The following is a 20,321-nucleotide window of genomic DNA, read 5'->3' as shown; positions in this document are numbered from 1 at the left end:
TCGGGGGATGCTTAGTATACTTTGATTTTTAAAAAGATAGGAATATTTTTCAAATTATATGACATTACGATTAATAAATAGTTTTTAAATATAAATAGTTCGTTGATAATTATGTAAAATAAAATATTTTTACTACCATTCATTTTGTTAGTACCTATATATATATATGTATTAAAACCTGGACAGTGCAAGTGTATACCCTGGCACCCCCTCTCCCCTAGCAGAACCTGTGCTGATACTCAAATCAATGACAAAGACGCTTTGTTGAATGTTTAACAAAAAAAAATCAGAAGGAAACATACCGTTGTTCGTAGTACCTATTGCTTGTTATTTTATTCTTTTGCGTGGAATAATTTTGAATCATAGATATATTTTTAAATTATAATTTTAAAAAAACCTAGGAACATAGGTTGTTATGGTAACGTAATCATATCTGTTGCTTGAGACAACCTCACGAAAAATCTGATTACGAAAAAAAAGTTATACCCATTCATTATTGTGGGTCCACTTTTTTGTTTTTGGTTGCTATGGTAACATTATTTTGATATTCATCAATATTGCTAGTGGTCACCAAAGTATTGTAAGTGGAAATTACAGCATTTTACCGTTAAAACGTTATGACAATAAATCTATTACACTATTACGAAAAAAAGTTGTATCCTGTAGTCTAAAAACATAATATTTATGCTAAAACATAAACTGTTGAGATACCTAGTTTATAATTTGAGGGAACTAGAAAGGTTTCAAATTATATCTTACTCTCGAAAATTCAAACTTTTAGTTATGACTCATGATGTGAACATTAACTTTGTCGTGATTGGCCTTACCATTATAATTTGATGCCAAAAACAAATTCAATTTTTAATTTAATATTCTTTCGTATTTTTGTATTCACTATATTATGGTATATTTATATTACACAATACAAATGTTCCAATATTAAAATTGTTAGTGTAATTCAAATCGCAATACATTAGTGTACAGTGAAATACCACGATGAATCCCGTTCCAACCAGAAAAAAAAGTAATCAAGTACAGTTCATATTAAAATATATAATTATAAGTATTTTATATTTGGAAAAAAAATAACAAAAACTAATATAGAGGCGGTTTGAAACAAATTTAACAATTGATTTCGTTATTAATACAAATAATATCGTATCAGAAGAATGAAGGTAATAACTAGTAAATAAAAACATAACTGTGCTTTTAAATTAATTACCTACTTTGTTTTATGACTTTATACAGCAAGCCAATGTAAAATAGAATAAGGAATAAGATTATGAAACAAGAATAATTCTTGAAGAGCGTGGGGTTTGTTTTCCAGTGGCTGCTTTTTATAATTTAATAGCCATTACGGAAGAAATTAAAACAATCCGTTGTCTGAAAAATGTATAAGACAAAACCGTTTTCGTCGCTTCCAATAATTATAATGCTTAATGTTCCAACAGATAACCATTGAACATTATGTAATTAAAATATTGTTCTGCATAAAAACAAATTAAATCCCACAAGTACTTAAATTTTAGAGTATACAAAATAATAATGTACACTATCACTAGCCGAAATGTATTCAATTGTTTTTGTTGTTGTGATTATTCAGCGTTTATGAAATCCATTACGTATCAACGTTAAAAACCATCTATTTTTACAAATATCTAAAATAATACTTTTTCACCCAACGTGTAGGTAATTATGACCGTATTTTATTTAGTTAGGTGGATCACAGTAGTAAATAAGAATGATGTGATGGATCTAAATTATCTCAGGGGTTGTTGCTTATGGTGTTAAATTCGAAAGACATTACTATCAGATATCAATCGATAGTCGTAAGTAGAGTTGATTTTACAGTTTAACATATGATTTCAAAAAAATTCAATTCAAGCAAAAATCGTAAGCAACCAAGGATTGCACTAACAAATTCGTATTCATCTATTTTTGGTACACTTTTTTTATTCCGATTCAATATAGCTTCAAATTATTTAGTCAAAAAATATTGGTCCACCAATTCACCTCCTATCAACAGTTCTAAATAAACTTTTTGTCAAAAGCTTAATTTGTATCCATGAACACATTAATCTGCTTATACATAATATACTTATGGGTAGATTATTCTATTGTTATATGTAGTTCGAATTGTATTTTATTATAATTCATTCGTTTAATAGTATTGTGTGTAGATACATCATTGTTAATATGTATATCTAAATATACCCAGATAACAAATTTCAAATAAATTTTCGAAATAAATTGGATACCTGCTGATAATAATAATAACATTAATGTTACCTATATGGCTATACCGATAAAGATCAAGTCTTTTTTCCTTTTTAATTATTACAATCGTAAGTAAATACATACATAAAATAAAAGGTTTAAACGTATTTAAATTTTAAACGTTGTGAAACTTGATCAAATATATTTTACTCATAATTCCTCACAGTGGAGTGTTTCTAGTTAAAGTATAGGTAGGTAGTTTTATATTGTAGGTGAATACACATACATTACAATTTTATTATTTTATCAAAAGTTATTTTTTCATCAATATCAAAGAAATCATGTGAAACTATCTTATATTATAATATATATATTACATATTATGTATCTTCGGGCGAAAGATTATCAATTTATTTAAATTCAGTATATTATTCAAAGGTCATTATTAGAAAGTACAATTTTTTAAAGACTCCAAAAAATCTCTCGGGTAACAGCAATAATTTTTTATGATCAATTATAATCTTGTATTTTAACTCACCTTGGTACACTAATATTTTTAAGTCCCTACGAAATAATAAAAAGTAATTGAATAAACGCTCTTAAAGTCTTACCTAAAATATATAGCATTATATATGTATATATATTATAATATATTAATACATAAAACGACTAGCGAACCGCGAGGTACATAAATATAAGGTTATTGTGTTGAATTTTTTTTACTATCCTAGTTTTATGCATTTGATTTTGTAAAACCAAAAAGAAAAACTAAAAGCATACCTACATATTATTCATCTCACAATTTTCTTTTTATTCTGTTCAATACCTTTGTGGCTTTGTTTATTTAATTGTTTTGTGTTCTTAGGCGACTGGTAGTAATAATATTCTTTTGTGATGTTTTTCTCCGTGTTACAATGTTTTACAAGTGTGTCAGAGTAAATGTTCTCGAAAAGTCCAGTTTCTGCATTTGAATTAAGTGGGAAATCTACTGTAACTAAAAGTACAATTAAAACAGAAATCTTAAAATGAGCATTATAAAAGAGTTAAATTAATAAGTGTTTTATTTTTTTTTAATGAACATTAAGCATTTAGCTTTTGAACTATATAATTTACAAATTATATATCCATATTCGCTAAGAAACATTTTCTATTAAGCAATAGTTCTGTAAAAATTGATGGGGTACAATTATTTTTGAACTATTGATATCATTGTTTTTCTAAACATAGTGTTTAATATGATATTTTATTAATAGAAGGTAATTATAAACACTTACTTTTAAGGTATTCTCTGAAGTATGAATAATAATATTTATTAACCTATTCTTTAGGGTAAAATAGCTGGTTACGATAGTAATATTATTTACAATAATTAACAAACCTTTGATAATATCTTTTAACAATGTCGTGGCAATTCTTGCAATGATACTCGTAGTTGGATTCAAGCCAGGATTACTATTAATTTCTATTAACCATGGTTCAAAATGTTCGGTTAGTACGAAATCTGCTCCGAACAACTGAAAAGCAAACGTCTTCCTGATGTCCTGTTTAAAAGATTTGATGAGGATAGTGGATATTGTTTCGCAGATTGTAGGATATATTGATGTATGCCACTTGTCGCCTTTATTAATTGATTTCAGGTATTGTTTAAACTGTGTAAAGTCCCACATACATTCCTCGGGTACACCTGGTACTCTATATTTTCTATTGGTGGATTGAACTCTTACATTGCTAAGATGAACTTCTTCACGCAAGTCTTGAACTGTAAATTTCTTGGAACAAAATCGTACATATCCTTCCCTAGACAACATTTTCAATTATATAAACTAATTGCAATGTTACGAACTATTTCATAATTATAACTTCGGTCTACGATTGCTCTACAACTACCTACTAACTAGGTACCACAACCGAGAATTAACTATACAACTTTGCATTGATTATTGAATTTTTTACTATAATATTATTTAATATGCCATTTTAAATTACTTAACTAGCTACCTAGCTGGTAAATTGTTTAAATTGTATTATAATATATAGATTAAAACGATCAACTTATTATGTATTTTATATAAGCCAATATAACGTATATTAGTTTCTTGAAGGCACTTAGCCGACAATAAAGGCTAATAGGGTGGTACTTTGAGAATAAACCTCTCACTATACAGTATACACAGATGTAAATGTATACCCCAATGTTGAAAATAATATACACATAATTTACATTTTAATCAGCTAGAATAAATTTGACAATATTATGATAAAATTACTTATTATGGGGCTATTATTGTTATAAAAACGGTGTTTGCATGTTGTAGTTAATTTTAGTAATTTGATATCGAAATAATGTTAGGGAAATGTGATGGAAAAGACCTACGGGTTTGATATTAAAAAATAATTATAATTTTTTTATCTTTTTCACTTTTTCAGTTTTAATTTAATTCTCTACTTACGCCTATGGAGTAAATACAATTTACTAAAAATAATTTAATTTTTCTGAAAGATAATAAATAGATAAATATTAATTATATATAAATATATTTTACTTGTACATCCATATTTTTATGGGATAAGTGTTTGTAACTAAAAAGTATTGTCTCAGATCTACTTTGACATTAAATATCTGCAATGGTCTTTCTAAAACACAAAATTAATAATTTTGATTAGTAGAATAATAATTAATAATAATTACATAAGTAAACTAGTAAATACTAATAACTTCTGGAGAACCATCATTGGCCAGAATTTTTCACCCGTCTATACAAAAGTCTTAAATCTTAATTGATCAATCATATTATATAATTATTATACTAAATGTATGTGTATAGATTGTATGTATTTTTAAATTAAAAAAAATTCTGAGTGGTGCACATTCAATCAGTTTTACAATTGTGTGCTTTTTTTTACAAATTTTAAACACATACCAGTTTAAAATGGTAGTAAGAAAACACAAACGATGCACATTTATAATTAAACGCCAATTGTTTTAAACCGATCCATTATCGAAATCCAAGTACCTTTCGATAAATTATAAATAAATAATACTGTACATTATTGGCTTAAGTTTTTTTTTCTTTCTTTCAAATTCATTACCTATATATTTCTGTATTATGAACGTTTTATTAAATTTGTTGGGGCTTTTAATAGTTTTCAAAATATTGTTTAAACGTCTCTCCAATGTTATTCCCATACCGGAACAACGATTAGACGGTTTTACAATCCATAGATTTGTATCACCATCGATGAAAAATTGTGGACAAAATGTTTTAATTTTACGTTCCAAACCGTCGAACCGCTCATAAATATCCTTAAATGCAACAATAACATTTAGTTATGCATTAGTAACAACTAGAGAAAAATTGCCGAAGGGAACTTACACTAATTTGAAACGAGTTACAAACACGAATGGTAGCGAGTTCTTCTATAATTTCATAATACCAAACCATAAATTTGTTCCAGCAATCTTCTAATATTGTTGTAAACCATAGCATATCACTTTCTTCTTTGGTTTGATAAGCGTGCACGAATTCCCAACAACGCTGTTCGATGAAGTCGATCATTTCGTATGGAATCTAGTAGAATGTTTGTTATATTTCATAATTTACTTTAGCCATTGGCGGTGAAATATAATATTATTGTTATTGTTTTTTGCCGGTTGATATATTACATACTCCTGATGATCAACCAAGCATAATCATTGATCACCCCAATTTTTTCTTTTAATAATGAATTTTTCTTTACTACAAAAAATGTTTGGAGTGTTTTAAGCTATTTGTGTGTATGTGTTTATGGAGTGTACTTTTCGTGGATAAATTGCCTAATTTTTGTATACATTTTAATTTATTTTACAAGTTTTTGTTTATTTTATACGACTATGTTAAATCGAATGAAACATGAAAGCAAACGTGTTGCAACATTAAACCGAGAAAATAGTATATTTTGTACTTAAATGTAGCTTTGTGTATAACTTAATGATATTCATGTTTAATTATATAATAATATTTTAACTTTAAGGAATATTTTGTCCAATGGACATTTATGTTGTTACATAACCGATTGTTAATAAATGCAGGGTCATTTAAAGGACTTTTAAAATAATTTTCTGAAAAATATTATAATTTAAAAATAACAAAAAAAGGATTAAAAAAAACCCTCATTTAAAATAATAAAGTGCTAGAGAAATTCACGTCGTTATGGAAACATTTTAAATAAATAAATAAATGAAATAAAGAATTTGTTTTAATTCAAATACTGGAAATCATTTAAATGTATTGTTATGCAATTTGATAAATATACCTATCTCGCATACTATAATTACTGGTGTTGAAAGTATTCAAGTTTAATTTATATTTAATACAGTCTTAGTTCGTTAGAACGTATGAATTAATGTTATGATTAAAGTTGTCTGGTTAATAATAACTATAGAATCTTAATAGAACATTAACTTAACACTTAACAACCCTCCCCCCCCTCGCAAAATATAAAATATAAATAAATATAAATTCATGTAACTTAAAAATAGGACCGATTGGTTGCTTTATTTATAAACAAATGTAAACATAAGTAATACAATTATGTGATTTAAATTTGTAGATTAAAATGGTTAATTCTTTTAATTTATTTTGTAATATAATATAAAATCTATAAATTTAATATTTACATTAAGCATATTACTATGTGCAGTTATAATGCGATATGATTTAATACGTGATATGAACAAATCAGCCTCCTAATGGTGACACTTTTTAGTCTATATTTAAATTATATTGCAATAATATTATTAAAATGTATTTAATAAAAATATTATTTTTGTTTTAATCCATACATATTATTTATACACTGCTACGATGTTTTGACTCGCATTGATCTTAATTGATCTGTTTTACTTTGATTTTATATTTCTGCTGCACTGAATACTACGGTTATGCACCAAATTATATATCTGAATAATGTATCGATTTCGTCTGTTGTGAGAGAATTGAATATCCTATTTAGTGTTAATCATCTATAAGTTTACATTTAGTTGATTTCCAGTTGACTACCGATTACATTCACTACTGAGTAATAAATAACTCTTTGATGAGTCACGGAGAAAAACATTTTTAGTTATAAAGCGTTATCTCCCCACAACTTATAATTAAATTTTTTTCTCTTGTTATTTTTTTATTACTTTGTTATATTATTGTTTTTGTTTTTATTTATTCATGTTTTAGTTTTTTTCTTGTCCAGTCATCTTATTATATATTATCAATATATATTAAATATATTAAAAAATATGAACATAATATATCGTTGTAATAACATAAAGTCTTTGGTGCATTTAGTATTTTGTCTGATTGACTTCGTACATATTTTATTCTTATATTTTTTCAATCAAATAAAATGATTTATTAATCGAAACTCAAAACGAATGCTGTTATAATCTTAAATATCAAATATGTAGGTTCTTAAACACTGAAAAGTCGTCGTCATTGGTAATCATTAAAAATCGTTTTAGAGTCAGACTGATGAAACACGTCATAAAAAATAACACACACAGGTACTTGGGAAATAAATATTATGCCGAAGTTTTTTAAAAATTAATTTTTTAGTTTTTCATTAGGCTTCAATAACTAAAGCTATATAACCCTTATATGTAGATACCTACATCACGTAAAATTAAAAATAAATAATAATTATCTTCTTTGAAAAATGATGTTACATTTATTTTTACTTACTGTTCCGTTTTCACTGAACATTGTTTTTTGTGATTTTTTTGAACCAAGGATATTCTTTAAGGAACCCAACAAAGCCGTTAGTCGATAATCTTTTATAAAAAACTCCATTATCCTCGTGTCTGAAATGTTGTAGGTCCTTGGAAATTTTACATTGACTTTTTTTGATATCGTGTTTACGGTTCCAGCCAATCCGATCTATTAAATTATGACGTATTAATAAACTGCTTATATCATTGCAGTAATAATTCACAAAAGTACTTTGGTGCAAAAACTTAAATTATTCAGTTGGCTCAACACTGTCGTATCGTTAATTGTATTCCAATTAATATCATATCGGTTTGTGGTAAATATATAATTAGGGCTAACGTCTTTGATTGCAAACCACAAATATGTGTTTTCTTTATTTTCAATAATTAAAGATTTCACTGTTCTTGAAGTTAACGAAGGTGGTGACTTGACGTTACACATTGAACGACTGTCTAAGAACATAAACGCATAATTATTAATTAACCATTTTTACTTTTACAAAACACACTCAATTTATAGACTAGGCATAACTATTTCGGCGTTTTTTTTGATATATCATATTTATAATTAAAGCCAACATAAAAGTCGTGCTATTTACCAAATTGAAATATCAAGACAGTGATTCCGGTGTCCGACATTTCCGCTTTGTTTGGATAGTTTCATATTATGATTATATTTTAATAACGTGTTTATTTTGTTTTATATAAATATCTGTTGAGTGAGTTAAAAGTTTGTTGTCTTTTTAATTGAAAAACTATTGATATTTTAACAGAAGTTAAAAAATAATAATAATGTCTAAGGAGTAAGAACAATCTTGAACGGGGTCAACTTATTTTTGATTTGGTCTTGAGAACTATTTACTTCATTTGATATTTTTAGCAATACATTAATTTTTAAAATATTAAAACTATATTTTATGGATTATGCATCTTATCAACTTGTAGTTCAATTAATTAAAAAATGAAATGAAATTTGTGTCTAGGTATTTTATTTAAAAGATATTTAATCTAATTAACTAAATAAATAAAAATATTCTAGTATATTATATTACATTATATACTATTATATTATAAATTACGTATATTTTTAGAAAAATAACAGTGCTAATGATTTATATACTGATTACTTGTTAATGTCAATGTAGTGTATAAATATTCATAATTCAGTGTTTTGAAATCTGGATTTTTTTTTTCTACCCAACCTCTTTTTTTGAGCTCCTCGGATATTATTGGATAATATCCATGTATTGAAAATATTCTTTTGGCCTATGATATTTTAAATTTATTAAAAAGTTAATAACCTTAACTCTATAAATCCATTTATATTCATATTATTTAATACAGAATTAAATTTAAAATATAATTAATTGATATCATTAAAAAAAATATTTTAATCAATAAATAAGTTTTAATACAATTTACACAACATCATTATAAATTTAGATCATAGAATATTTTTAAATTATTAATGAATTTTATCAAAAAGTTTATAAAGTTTATAATTTATATGAAAAAAAATATTGAGTCAAATTAATTTTATAAAACTCTTACTATAAAATAATTAATAGGTATCATACAAATAAGTACAATAACTGCTATTAATAACAACATTAATCAAAATTATCTAAAATCAATGAAGCTCATGTTTGTATAAGTAATGATTGTTAAATGGTTCTAGGTATGGCATGTGGCAACTAGGAAAGTTTACAATCGATTTACCATCCTTATAGTACAAATACCTTGAAGCCAGACTGATAAGAAAACTTTGTTGGTCCACTTAGGAAATAATCTGTAACGTTTTATCGTAACAAATACCGATTAAAGTTTTTGTGTCTTTAATTTTAAACGATTTGACGAAGTTAAATAAATTAATGATGTACGATGAAACAAGTTTCTATAAATTGTATTAGGTACCTATATTAAAAAAAGTTAATATCCTATATCAATATGATAATAATATAACTATGAAAGTGTACACTCTGCGACTTAGTACCACCCCCCCCCCCTCATTCCGTCAGTAACATGTGAACATGACTAAGAGTTATAATTAAAATTATACGGCCATAAAACTATAAATAAATTCGAAAAAACATGGTATACAGGATGATTTTATAGTTCCTAACCTATATCCGCAAAAATGTATACAGTAAATTTGATTTGAATTTTTTCATATATTATTATTATTATTACTATATTATTTTTATTATTAAATGAAAATCTCATTTTTATTTTAACATTCACCCAGATAATTTACTGAGAAATTTGATGAATACCAAATATAAAGCTAATAGCTATATCTCCATAAACATTTAAAGTTTCGATGACAGGAGGGATGCGCGAAAATTACGCTGTACATCTCGTCTATATTCCTAATCATTATAGGTATACAAACTTTAAATGCTTATAAAATATGATTTAGTTCAACAGTACAATATTTAATGTTTATATTTTATACAAACAAGTTCTTAGGAAATATCTGCTCCAGAATATTAATTTAATTAAAAAAATTAATAAATATAAACGTTAAAATTAAAAGCGAGAAATTAACTCCATGGTAAAATAAGAAACATTTTAAGTTTGAATAGAAAAATTCATAGTAAAATTAGCAAAAATCAAAATAAAAAACTGAAATTGAATTATTAAATTATTATTATAATTAAAATTATCTAATATAGATAACAGATAAGTATAAACCTGATTTTAACTTAACGTATTACTTTTCAGATTAACTGGAAAAATATGTTAAAAATGTAACTGATAAGTGATAAGTAATCAAGTAAATAAGAGTATTAACTAAATCATTAAGTTAAAAAAGTGTAAGAAAAAAATGTACTTTTTAAGCAAGTAGTCACTAGTTAATGCCCCCACCTTTTCATAAGTAAATTCATTTGACTTATTGTAAAATATCCACAAACAATGAATAATAATTTATACTTTATGAAATAGTATCGACAATATAATTAAAATGTACCTATGCCAGCGTTAGTTGAGTGTTCATTTGGTTGCAACGGATCGTGTGTGATAAACCATAAAGTTAAAAGAATTAAATTGGAAATAGATAAATCTAAGGACCAGGATAGTGCGCGAAGAACGATGAGATACCTCCGATAACTCCTCTAATAACTAACGAACCAAATCATGTGTTTTACTTTTGCAAATTGCAATTGATCACTTCTCCAACCGACTTACGTGATTCTACTACTTATACATTTCACAATGGTTTCTCCGTCGAACACATGTTTATAGATTCGACACACATATATGATATATAAGTATGAAATGTAATTCAATTATGAAACATAGATAGGAATATTTGTCACCGATTTTTTTTAACCCTGCCATGGCGCAGCCTCTTACAACAATGTTTTAATTATCATATAATAATGAATTACACAATTATATTTGATTCATACATATTATTTTAAATATATTAACATGCTAATTATACGTGTTATAATTAATTATCTGTAGTTTTAAATAAATAAAATCCAATGACTTAAAATAGGATTAGGTGTTTTATTTGATTAGAATAACTATATTAAGTATATAAAAAAGGGGGAACGTAGGTAACCGCTCTGCTGTATGAACAGTTGTAGGTGTTGATAGTGTACCTCGTCATCGAGCAAGTCTCTGTAATGAATGTTTAAAATTTAAATTCAATAATAAATCATTGAAATCAATTTTGACAAAATTGATTGACATCATGAATTTTTGCAGATCATTTTAACATCTTGTTGCAAAAAAATTGTAAAATGTTTGATTTAAGCTAAGGAATAAAAATTGAATACTAGGTTTCTCACAAGTAGTACAAAGTTCCATATAGGTACTGTTAGTAAATAATCTAAAAAATATATAAACACAGTTCTTGTTTTAGTAGATATTTTAAGTTCAAATTTGAACAAATTAAATAATGAATAACAATTTTAGTTGTGGGGGAGGGGCTGGGGACACGTACGACACGTACGTGTTCGGTTAACGTTTTGTTAATTATCAAGGTCCTACTATTTTCAATTCTCTATCATTGAATGTTAAAAAATGCATATTCTACAATATTGATATAGAAAACAAGGTTATCCATATAATTAAAAATTTGTTTGCTTATTTAATACAATTATAAAAAAATAAATATATTTTTAATTCGACCATATTTTATTCTTTGTGATGTTTCATTTTGTCCATGTTTTGTTTTAAGTAATACCTATGTTAAGTAATTATTATGTTCTAAGTAATTATTATAGTATAACTTGATAGTTTAAATAATTATATTAGTTTTAAGTACAAACTACATCTTGTAACGCACAAACCGTCTTACCACAAGCTTTGCGTATAACTACCTAATTGATAAACAAAAAAAAAAATTATATTTTATGCACACAGTGACATTTTCAATTGCAACGTTATCGACAAAAAATTCAACCCATTGTATTACTAATAGTAAAACAAATTACTTTAATAACTACAATACCACAAAATATATTTGTAGGTGTGTAATGTAGGTTGACAAACCTCCGCTCAAAATCGTTTTTCGTATACAATGCTATAATCTCATTGAATTTAAATTTAACACGCCATTACAATAACCCACTCGACAACTGCCGTACAACAGAGCTGTACCTACTTACACAGCGCCACCTTTTTTTCCCCTCCCCTCGATTATTTTGAAAAGTACTAGGAATTTTCAACTTTGACCTCTCAAAAGTACCAACTAGATCCCCAATTTTCTATCAGAAACCTCCTTCAAAGTTAAAGATCAAAGCATTTTTTCTATTATAAAACTTGTACACAGGCACAAAAAAAAACTCATATCATTGTAAAATCAATACGTTCACAGCACTGCTCAGAATCTAAAATTAATATTGATTAACATAGTAGGTACATTGTTTTCATTTAAATATGTGTATTTAACTTTAAATGTTTTATTTATAAGGTTCATAGTAAAATCTGATAACGAGATTTCTATTTACCTAATTACCCAAAACGGCCAAAGCACTTCTATAACTAAATGGAATATAAAAAGTATATTTTTTTTAAAAAAATACAATAAATAATCTGTGAAACGTCTTTAATCTCAGCTATTATAATTCTTATATGATTACATATTTGAATTATAAAATTTAAGTTATCTTTTTTAGTATCAAATTTATGCTACTATAATGATTATTTTATTTTCTATTTTATGATAAAACGCTCAAAAGTATACTGCATATGCCTTTTAAAATAATATTATTATTATTATATAAAAGTTAAAATGTTAAAAATTAAAAATACAACATGGTTTTTAAAAAACAATACCATCCACGACCCACATTTAGTTAAGAATTTTTTTGGAATAGGTATATAAAACCCTCATTGTGTTACCTACCAAATATATTATGTTGATTGTGGTTTAATTTTAGAGCACAATAAAATGCCGTACCTTTTATATAATTAGGGGTATGAATGTTATAAACATATAATATAAAGTTATCATGTCATTTTTACTTTTAGTATGCATTATAATGCTGTATTATTATTATTATTATTATTATTATTATTATTATTATTATGCTGCGTGATTCTTCAAAAATGTAATTTTATAAACTATAATGAATAGATATATGTAAAAAAATATTCTCAATAACGTAAATACTTTTAAAAGTCAAAACAATGAGTGTTTGCCTTTAATCACCTTGTTTACTTCTTATCTGTACATTTGTAGAGCCTTCTTCGGCTTTATTCATTTTTATAGTCAAATAAGTTATTAATTAGGTAGGTTTATAAGAATTTAAATTATCTGAGAAGAAAACAATCGAAGATTTGAAATATTGATTTTGAAACCAAGTGATAAGTATAGTTGATAATCTTTGCTATAGGAGTAAGAACTTGAATAGTTACTTCTTAAATATTGCATAGTAAAAAGTTGATATATGTATGTATATATATAAGTATACAACATATTTTTCCCGGGAATTGGGCCACAATTAACCTTTTTCAAAAAGGTAAACGGTAATTGGTAAATAACTAAAGTTTTACATTTATAACAAGTAGACCCGGTAATAGGGCCACTATTAAATTAATATGTCATGTATAAATTACTGCAATACTTTAGTTTGCACAAAACTTTACATGAAGCGACCGCGTGCCTTATCAAAAGGTAATGAAATGATATAGAACTAGCAGGTCCTACCGTCAAATGAAATTGATAAAAATGGCTAAAGACGTAATTTACAAAGATTATAGAACATTGAGATTGTTTAGTTGATTGAAAACTATACGATCCACCATTTAGTATTATATGTATTATTATTTATTATTTTATGTGTCATGTATTATACATATATATGTATATATAATATAGTATTTTTATTAAAAATATCTAAAATGATTTATTAATTCTTTTTTTGTGGCAATCGGAATATACAGGCGCGGACTGGCTGGGATGCTGGGATGCTACAGCATCCCTTGCCTTAAAATATATTTGCCTCTATCGGTATAAATGTGCCCACCTAAAATTAATCTGAATTTTGAAGGAGAAGGTTAAAATTCTCTGATAAAATCGTAGGTAGATGTAGATCTATTATTTATGTAATAACTATAACAATCATAAATAAAAAAGAATACATTTAAAGTAGGTAGCCAATAAGAAAATAGGTAAATTAGTTTGAGCAGTTTTTTATATACATTAAATATACTTTCTTAATTTATTATTAACACAATCTTTATAAGAGGAACTTAGCTCTAATTGTTATGTGGCGCGGTTTGGGGGGGGGGGGGCAAAAATTAATCACAATTTACTGACCCTTAAGTTTGCCGTTGCCTTTTAACCTTGCCTTGCTGTTGTAATTTGGCACCTATTTACATTTTTAACGTATTTACAATATTTTAATAAAACAAAAGAAAATGTTTAAATATTTTATAAATAACCTATTATTTAAAATTTGTTTTATTTGCCCTTTAAATTATGTAGCATCCCGCGCCCTTTTTTACCAGTCCGCGCCTGGGAATATATTATGATGTTTGGCGGAAAACGGACAAGGTGATAGCAGTCTAGGGTCACAGAAATGATGACATTATTCATCAGAATGATGGGTGACAGATACAAATTGATTTTAACGGGCGGCCGTATAAACAGCTGTATAGGTAGATTAGGTACCTGGACCGCGGTCATCGCCCGTCTTACCAACACCGCAACCGCGTCCTCTCCAAGACCGAGCGTCTCCCCGGACTGCACGGCGTCACGACCACTGAAATGCGATTGGCATTCATTCATTAGACTTTTCCGCAACAACCGCACGTAGTTGTCAACAGTCCACGTAGGTTCGTGGGTTTCATGTCGCGCATCGTTTCCGTCCACCGAATCGTCATCGCCTGTAGTCGATTTACCGACATTCGAGGAGGCGGCGGCGCCGGTGGCGACTGCAACCTCCGGCAGCCTAGGAAGATTTTCGCCGGCGGTCTTTGGCGTCGCCGTCGGCGGTGCTTTCTTCGGGCGTCTGAAGGCCGCGACTCTTGTCCTCTTGTCCGCCATCTTATCGGCGATCCCTGCTGCGGACAAGGTTCTCTTGGTCGCCCTCGCTGCGCTCTTGGCTTTCACCCCGCCGCCGTGGTAGGACTCCATCGTAATATGATTGCGGTTCGTGATTTGAAATCTGCGCCGCAGATGTGTGTGAGTGTGATTTTTGGTGAGTTTGTGGTCGATCTTTTTTCGACAATGTATTATATTGTTTCAGGTAGGAAATTTTATGCAATATATATTTATTATGATTTATGTTACTCTGACAATATATTTCTGTTGAACGAGTATAATATAACACCATACGTGTCACATGTATATACGAGTATACTGTATTGACAGATATTCAAACGTATAACGCTTGACTAATATAATTTATATTACATAAAAAAGGTTAGACAAGGTAACTAATTTTGAATTACAAGATAGAAGCAAGTTCCTATGATTTTTTTTCAAAAAGTTACTAAACATGATAAATTATTAAAATTTGGTAAAAATGTTTATTTTAAAAGAGAAATAATAATTTTAAATGAAATTCAAATTTTATATTTATAATTAGTGACACAAATAGTGAGATTTCGATGTTGTTCATTAATAAAGCTTCGAGCCATATTATCATAGTGGGAGAAAATATCTTAAAAGTAAAAATACCGTATACGTCATAATATATTTTAAAAGCATTTAGGTTAATTTTTATACCTTCTAAATTATCTTGAAACTAACACGTGAGGTGGGTACATAAAAAAGTGACTTGTTAAGTTGAAAGTTCCTCACAAAAATAAGTAACTCGTTATGTACTTAATTTAAATTTAATCAACGTCTTAATTTAATTTTAAACTCGTTAATTCCCTGCCTTGAATTTATTATATCATATATTTATAAGCTATCGAGTAATTTATATTCTAAACCAATAATCTTCATTGAAGCTGTTGTGTATTTAGTAGATGAAATGTTGATACTATTGACGTATCTATTTAAAATTTCCAATATATATTGTAGTTACGTTTATTATTTTAATATATTTTGTGCTTAGTAAATCTAAATGTCTTAATTTTATATTCAATTTTAAGAAATGTATATTTAATTTATGAAAAAAAAATGCTATCGATCAAAAGTATAAGGGGAAATTCAGAATTCTGAAAAAATAAACGAGACAGAAAAAAGAAAAAAAAGGAAAAAGATGAAAATTGTGATATATGTATATATTGGTAATTTCAATCGTAAATTATATTGAATACTTCTAAAAATTATGTCAGATAAAATAATTCATGGAATTTCCATACTCAACTCTTACGAAAAATACTAAAAAATATAAAATACGTTTGGTACTTTCTTGTTTAAACAAATTTTATGAACTATAAAAAACCCGTTAAGTTTAATTCAACAGTCAAAATGACTTAAATTTTCTTACTCAAAAAGTAAAGCCATAAAGTATCATTATAATATATAAAATCAAAAGGTATGTCTAATAAAATAGTAGGACTAATTAAAAATGTAAAAGAAGTGTGATACATACATATTTTTGTATAATATGTTTTGCTTTTGTTATTTATTAGGTATTGATATTTATAATAGTTTCTTACTTTATATTTGTCCATATTGTCATATTGTTACAACTTGGTTTAAAGCCATACAAATAAATAAATAAAATAAAATACAATTTATGAGACATACAATTTGACTAATTCATATAAAAAAATTATACAATTTTTTTTAAATCAATGTTTACAATTTATAACTTCTATCAGTAAAAATGAATTTGTCTTATGTCTTAAAGTTTAATAATGAATTACCTACCTAACATAGCTATAATGACGTCAGTAATAATTATGACTTAAAATTTTCTGATGACAGTTTTTCAGCCTTAAAAATAATTATCACTTTTTTAATCTCTTTAAAGTATTAAGTAACTTAATAATAACTAACACAATTTTTCACTGTGTAATAGTTGATAGTTCATCTTCAGTAAGTTGCATTGAGGACATTTATACAATATATATATATATTTATTTATACCTAAGATGTAATGGTATGTACATAGATAACAATATATCTAAGATAATGCCGTTATGTACATACATAACTATACTATGTAATTAATGTATATACAAATAATTGGTTTCTAAAGGATATTAATTAAATAAAAAAGATTAACAATTGGTCAAAATTTTATTTTATTATAAACCTTGCAATTTTATAGTACTTATACTACCTCCAATTCATATTTTTATTACTTTATAGGATATCTGGTGGTAAAAATTCGTAAAAATATCACGTGACATATTTTTATTTTATTGGGAATTGTATTTAATATTTATATTACAAATTGCGAAAGTTTTATTATTTTTCTTAAAAAACGAATAATTCAATCAAATATTAACTTACTGAAAGATTGATTTGCATGAATATAATTATTTATAACTTAAAATTAAAACAAATTTATGCATTTTAATTACAAGAACCAGCATTTTGATGAACGCTTAAGCTTGCATAAAATTAATGTTATGGTTAAAAAGCAAACATTATAATATGCACAGTATTCAGTAAGTTCACATTAAATTCCAATATAAATATCGGAAGTAACGCTAATATTGTACAAGTATAATCCATACATGTTAGTACATTATATTCAATTGAAATAGGTACGTACTTACGTGTATTTCAAAAGTAATGTAATATTTCTTATTTGTGAAGACTAAACGTAAAGTAAAAATGAAAAACGCTGTAGCTGAAAAAATACTGTAGCTTTAAGAATTGTTTTTTTTATCATATTGCAATGACAACAAATTGCTTACAAATTATACATGATATACGTGGTTACTCAAGGGACTTGTACGTGTAAGGTAGAAGTTTCGATTTACTTTCTTTTAATTTCTGTTTTGTCGGTTACAATGGATCAAAATGACAAAATCCTAGACATGTCTTTGGGTGTGGTTTTTTGTCCCGTATTTTTTTTTTATCCCTCGTTAAATTTGCTAATAAAAATCGAGTTACCATTTTTCCACCTCCCCAAAGGTTAAAGATAAAAATTGGTTGTTTTCTTTCTCCTCGGTTCCGATTTATCTGGATTCCACACACGTAGTTTATAGTGTTGGTGAAATTGTGAAAATAACAAAACACAACTGGTGTTTGGTTTCTACGTGTGAAATGCGCTACAATTAAATTACACACTGAAAATCACGGGCAAACCCCATCATCCAACCCCCGTTTTCAAAGGTTTGTGCAAACAGTGTTTCCGTGTAATTTGTGATTTTTAAAGGCGAACTAAAAAAATAACAACGGGTAGGAATAAAATATTTACGTTAAAACACATTTATATATCAAACGCGAAACGCATATACAATTAAAGTGGCGGAGTGAGTCTAATAATATATTGTAAGTATGTATACGCTAACACACACACATAGGTACACACATTCCCTGATTTCATTTAAAAATATAAAACACGTTAAAAGTGTAATTCAGACCGTAATATAGTCGTCATTATACAGCGATAAAATAATACACTCTATTTGGTTTCGTTTGATGAAAACACTCTTCAACGTAATGTACGCTTACTATTTACAGTACACCTATAATACAACCACTGCTAATATTATTACTGTGCCGCATAACAGTACGTATAGGTATAACATATGAAATAACATCCAAAATGGGTTGTCGATTATAATCGTTATAAAAAATCAAAAAGAGCAGGAAAAAAACAGTTAATACTTTATTTTACATTCGGAGGGTGTGTATTCATGATTTATTTAAGAGGCGCTTAGACAATCATTATAATATAATCAGTTATCACAATATATATTATGCGTATAATCGCCTGCAGTGCGCTTATATCCCCGATAGCAAAAAATGTAGAAACAAAAGTGAAAAAATACCTACGCATAATGTTTAAGATGAAAATAATTGTGATTGCCTTTTGTTTAAGTTTCTTTCCATTCTTTTATTTTATATTAATATAGATATAATATTTTAAACGATTATAATATTACAACGATACACTTACACGTGTTTGACATTACAGTATGCGTGTACGGGTGTACGCGTTTTATGTAATTGTATATTATATTTGAATTCCTTAGTTTTAAATATAAATAAACCAAAAAAATATTATTCTGTCCAGCCATAGCTTTTTTTTAAATTCCTTTGATAGTATATAATCCATATAATGTTATGTAGTATTGGTGCATAATATACGTCTTGGAACATAATAATATGAATATCTATTTTTATTAATGATAAATATTAAATAATGATAATCGTAATATATAAAGTATATATATCTTAGATGACAATCATTAGATAGTCGTTTTCTCATTTATCATACGACTGTACGGGATAAAGATGAAGTAGTTGGACCCATTGTTAAACACTGTTTCTCTGCTTTGACGTGTTTACCTCTTATCTACTAACTGTTTATAATAATTTCATTTTTTATTTATTACTACTACTGATATTATTATAGTTTGGTCTTTAGTACGGGCTAATCGTATGTTGATATTGACTTTTGTTTCAGCGTCTTTCATCAGTAACATAAAATTGTTGAACGTCCGAATAGCTAACCATACGGTATTAGGCAGTAGTACAAAATTAGAATGCACATTCGACCTAGAAGGAGAAAATTTGTATTCTGTCAAATGGTACAAGAACGGGGACGAGTTCTTCAGATATTTACCCAAAAGCAAACCAAAAATACAAGTTTTTGAAAAACGAGGCATCTATATTGACGTAAGTAATCAAATATTATTGTACAATGTAATATATATATATATATTATTATTATGTATTATTATAATAATTAAATGTGGTCAGGCAATCATGTGTGTATCCACAGTAGGTTGTCAGAATTGTCATACTATAACAGTAAGCTGA

At 26.9% G+C, this 20,321-nt stretch overlaps 2 protein-coding genes across 2 annotated transcripts in view; one reads left to right on the top strand and one right to left on the bottom strand.

Moving 5' to 3' along the window:
- The window catches only part of LOC111038282, a 56,332-nt gene that overhangs the window by 26,423 nt on the left and 9,588 nt on the right, over positions 1–20,321 (top strand). The window contains exon 2 of the mRNA XM_022321323.1: positions 19,966–20,177. Within this exon, the coding sequence (XP_022177015.1) occupies positions 19,966–20,177 (212 nt within the window). The remainder of the gene's footprint in view (positions 1–19,965; positions 20,178–20,321) is intronic.
- On the bottom strand, positions 2,998–15,606 carry LOC111038281 (tubulin glycylase 3A-like). Its single transcript, XM_022321322.1, has 9 exons — positions 15,090–15,606; positions 9,085–9,223; positions 8,190–8,410; positions 7,932–8,126; positions 5,592–5,786; positions 5,308–5,521; positions 4,761–4,851; positions 3,596–4,014; positions 2,998–3,211 (listed from the first exon to the last, which is right to left on the bottom strand). Exons 1-9 carry the CDS (start codon positions 15,552–15,554, stop codon positions 3,009–3,011), a joined length of 2,142 nt encoding a protein of 713 aa, XP_022177014.1. The 5' UTR covers positions 15,555–15,606; the 3' UTR covers positions 2,998–3,008.

The sequence above is a fragment of the Myzus persicae genome, unplaced genomic scaffold (assembly GCF_001856785.1).
Source record: "Myzus persicae strain clone G006 unplaced genomic scaffold, MPER_G0061.0, whole genome shotgun sequence".
NCBI lineage: Eukaryota > Metazoa > Arthropoda > Insecta > Hemiptera > Aphididae > Myzus > Myzus persicae.
The sequence above is the reverse complement of the archived record's forward strand: the minus strand, read 5'-3'. Positions and strand labels throughout refer to the sequence as shown.

What these genes read in the sequence shown, in the direction of transcription:
- LOC111038281 (XM_022321322.1), bottom strand. Translation starts at nt 15,554, where the DNA reads ATGGAGTCCTACCACGGCGGCGGGGTGAAAGCCAAGAGCGCAGCGAGG. An exon ending in CATAATACAGAAATATATAG is followed by an intron (nt 4,852 to 5,307) that starts GTAATGAATTTG and finishes TTTGTGTTTTAG; the next exon opens with AAAGACCATTGCAGATATTT. An exon ending in ATAAAAATATGGATGTACAA is followed by an intron (nt 4,015 to 4,760) that starts GTAAAATATATT and finishes AATGTTGTCTAG; the next exon opens with GGAAGGATATGTACGATTTT.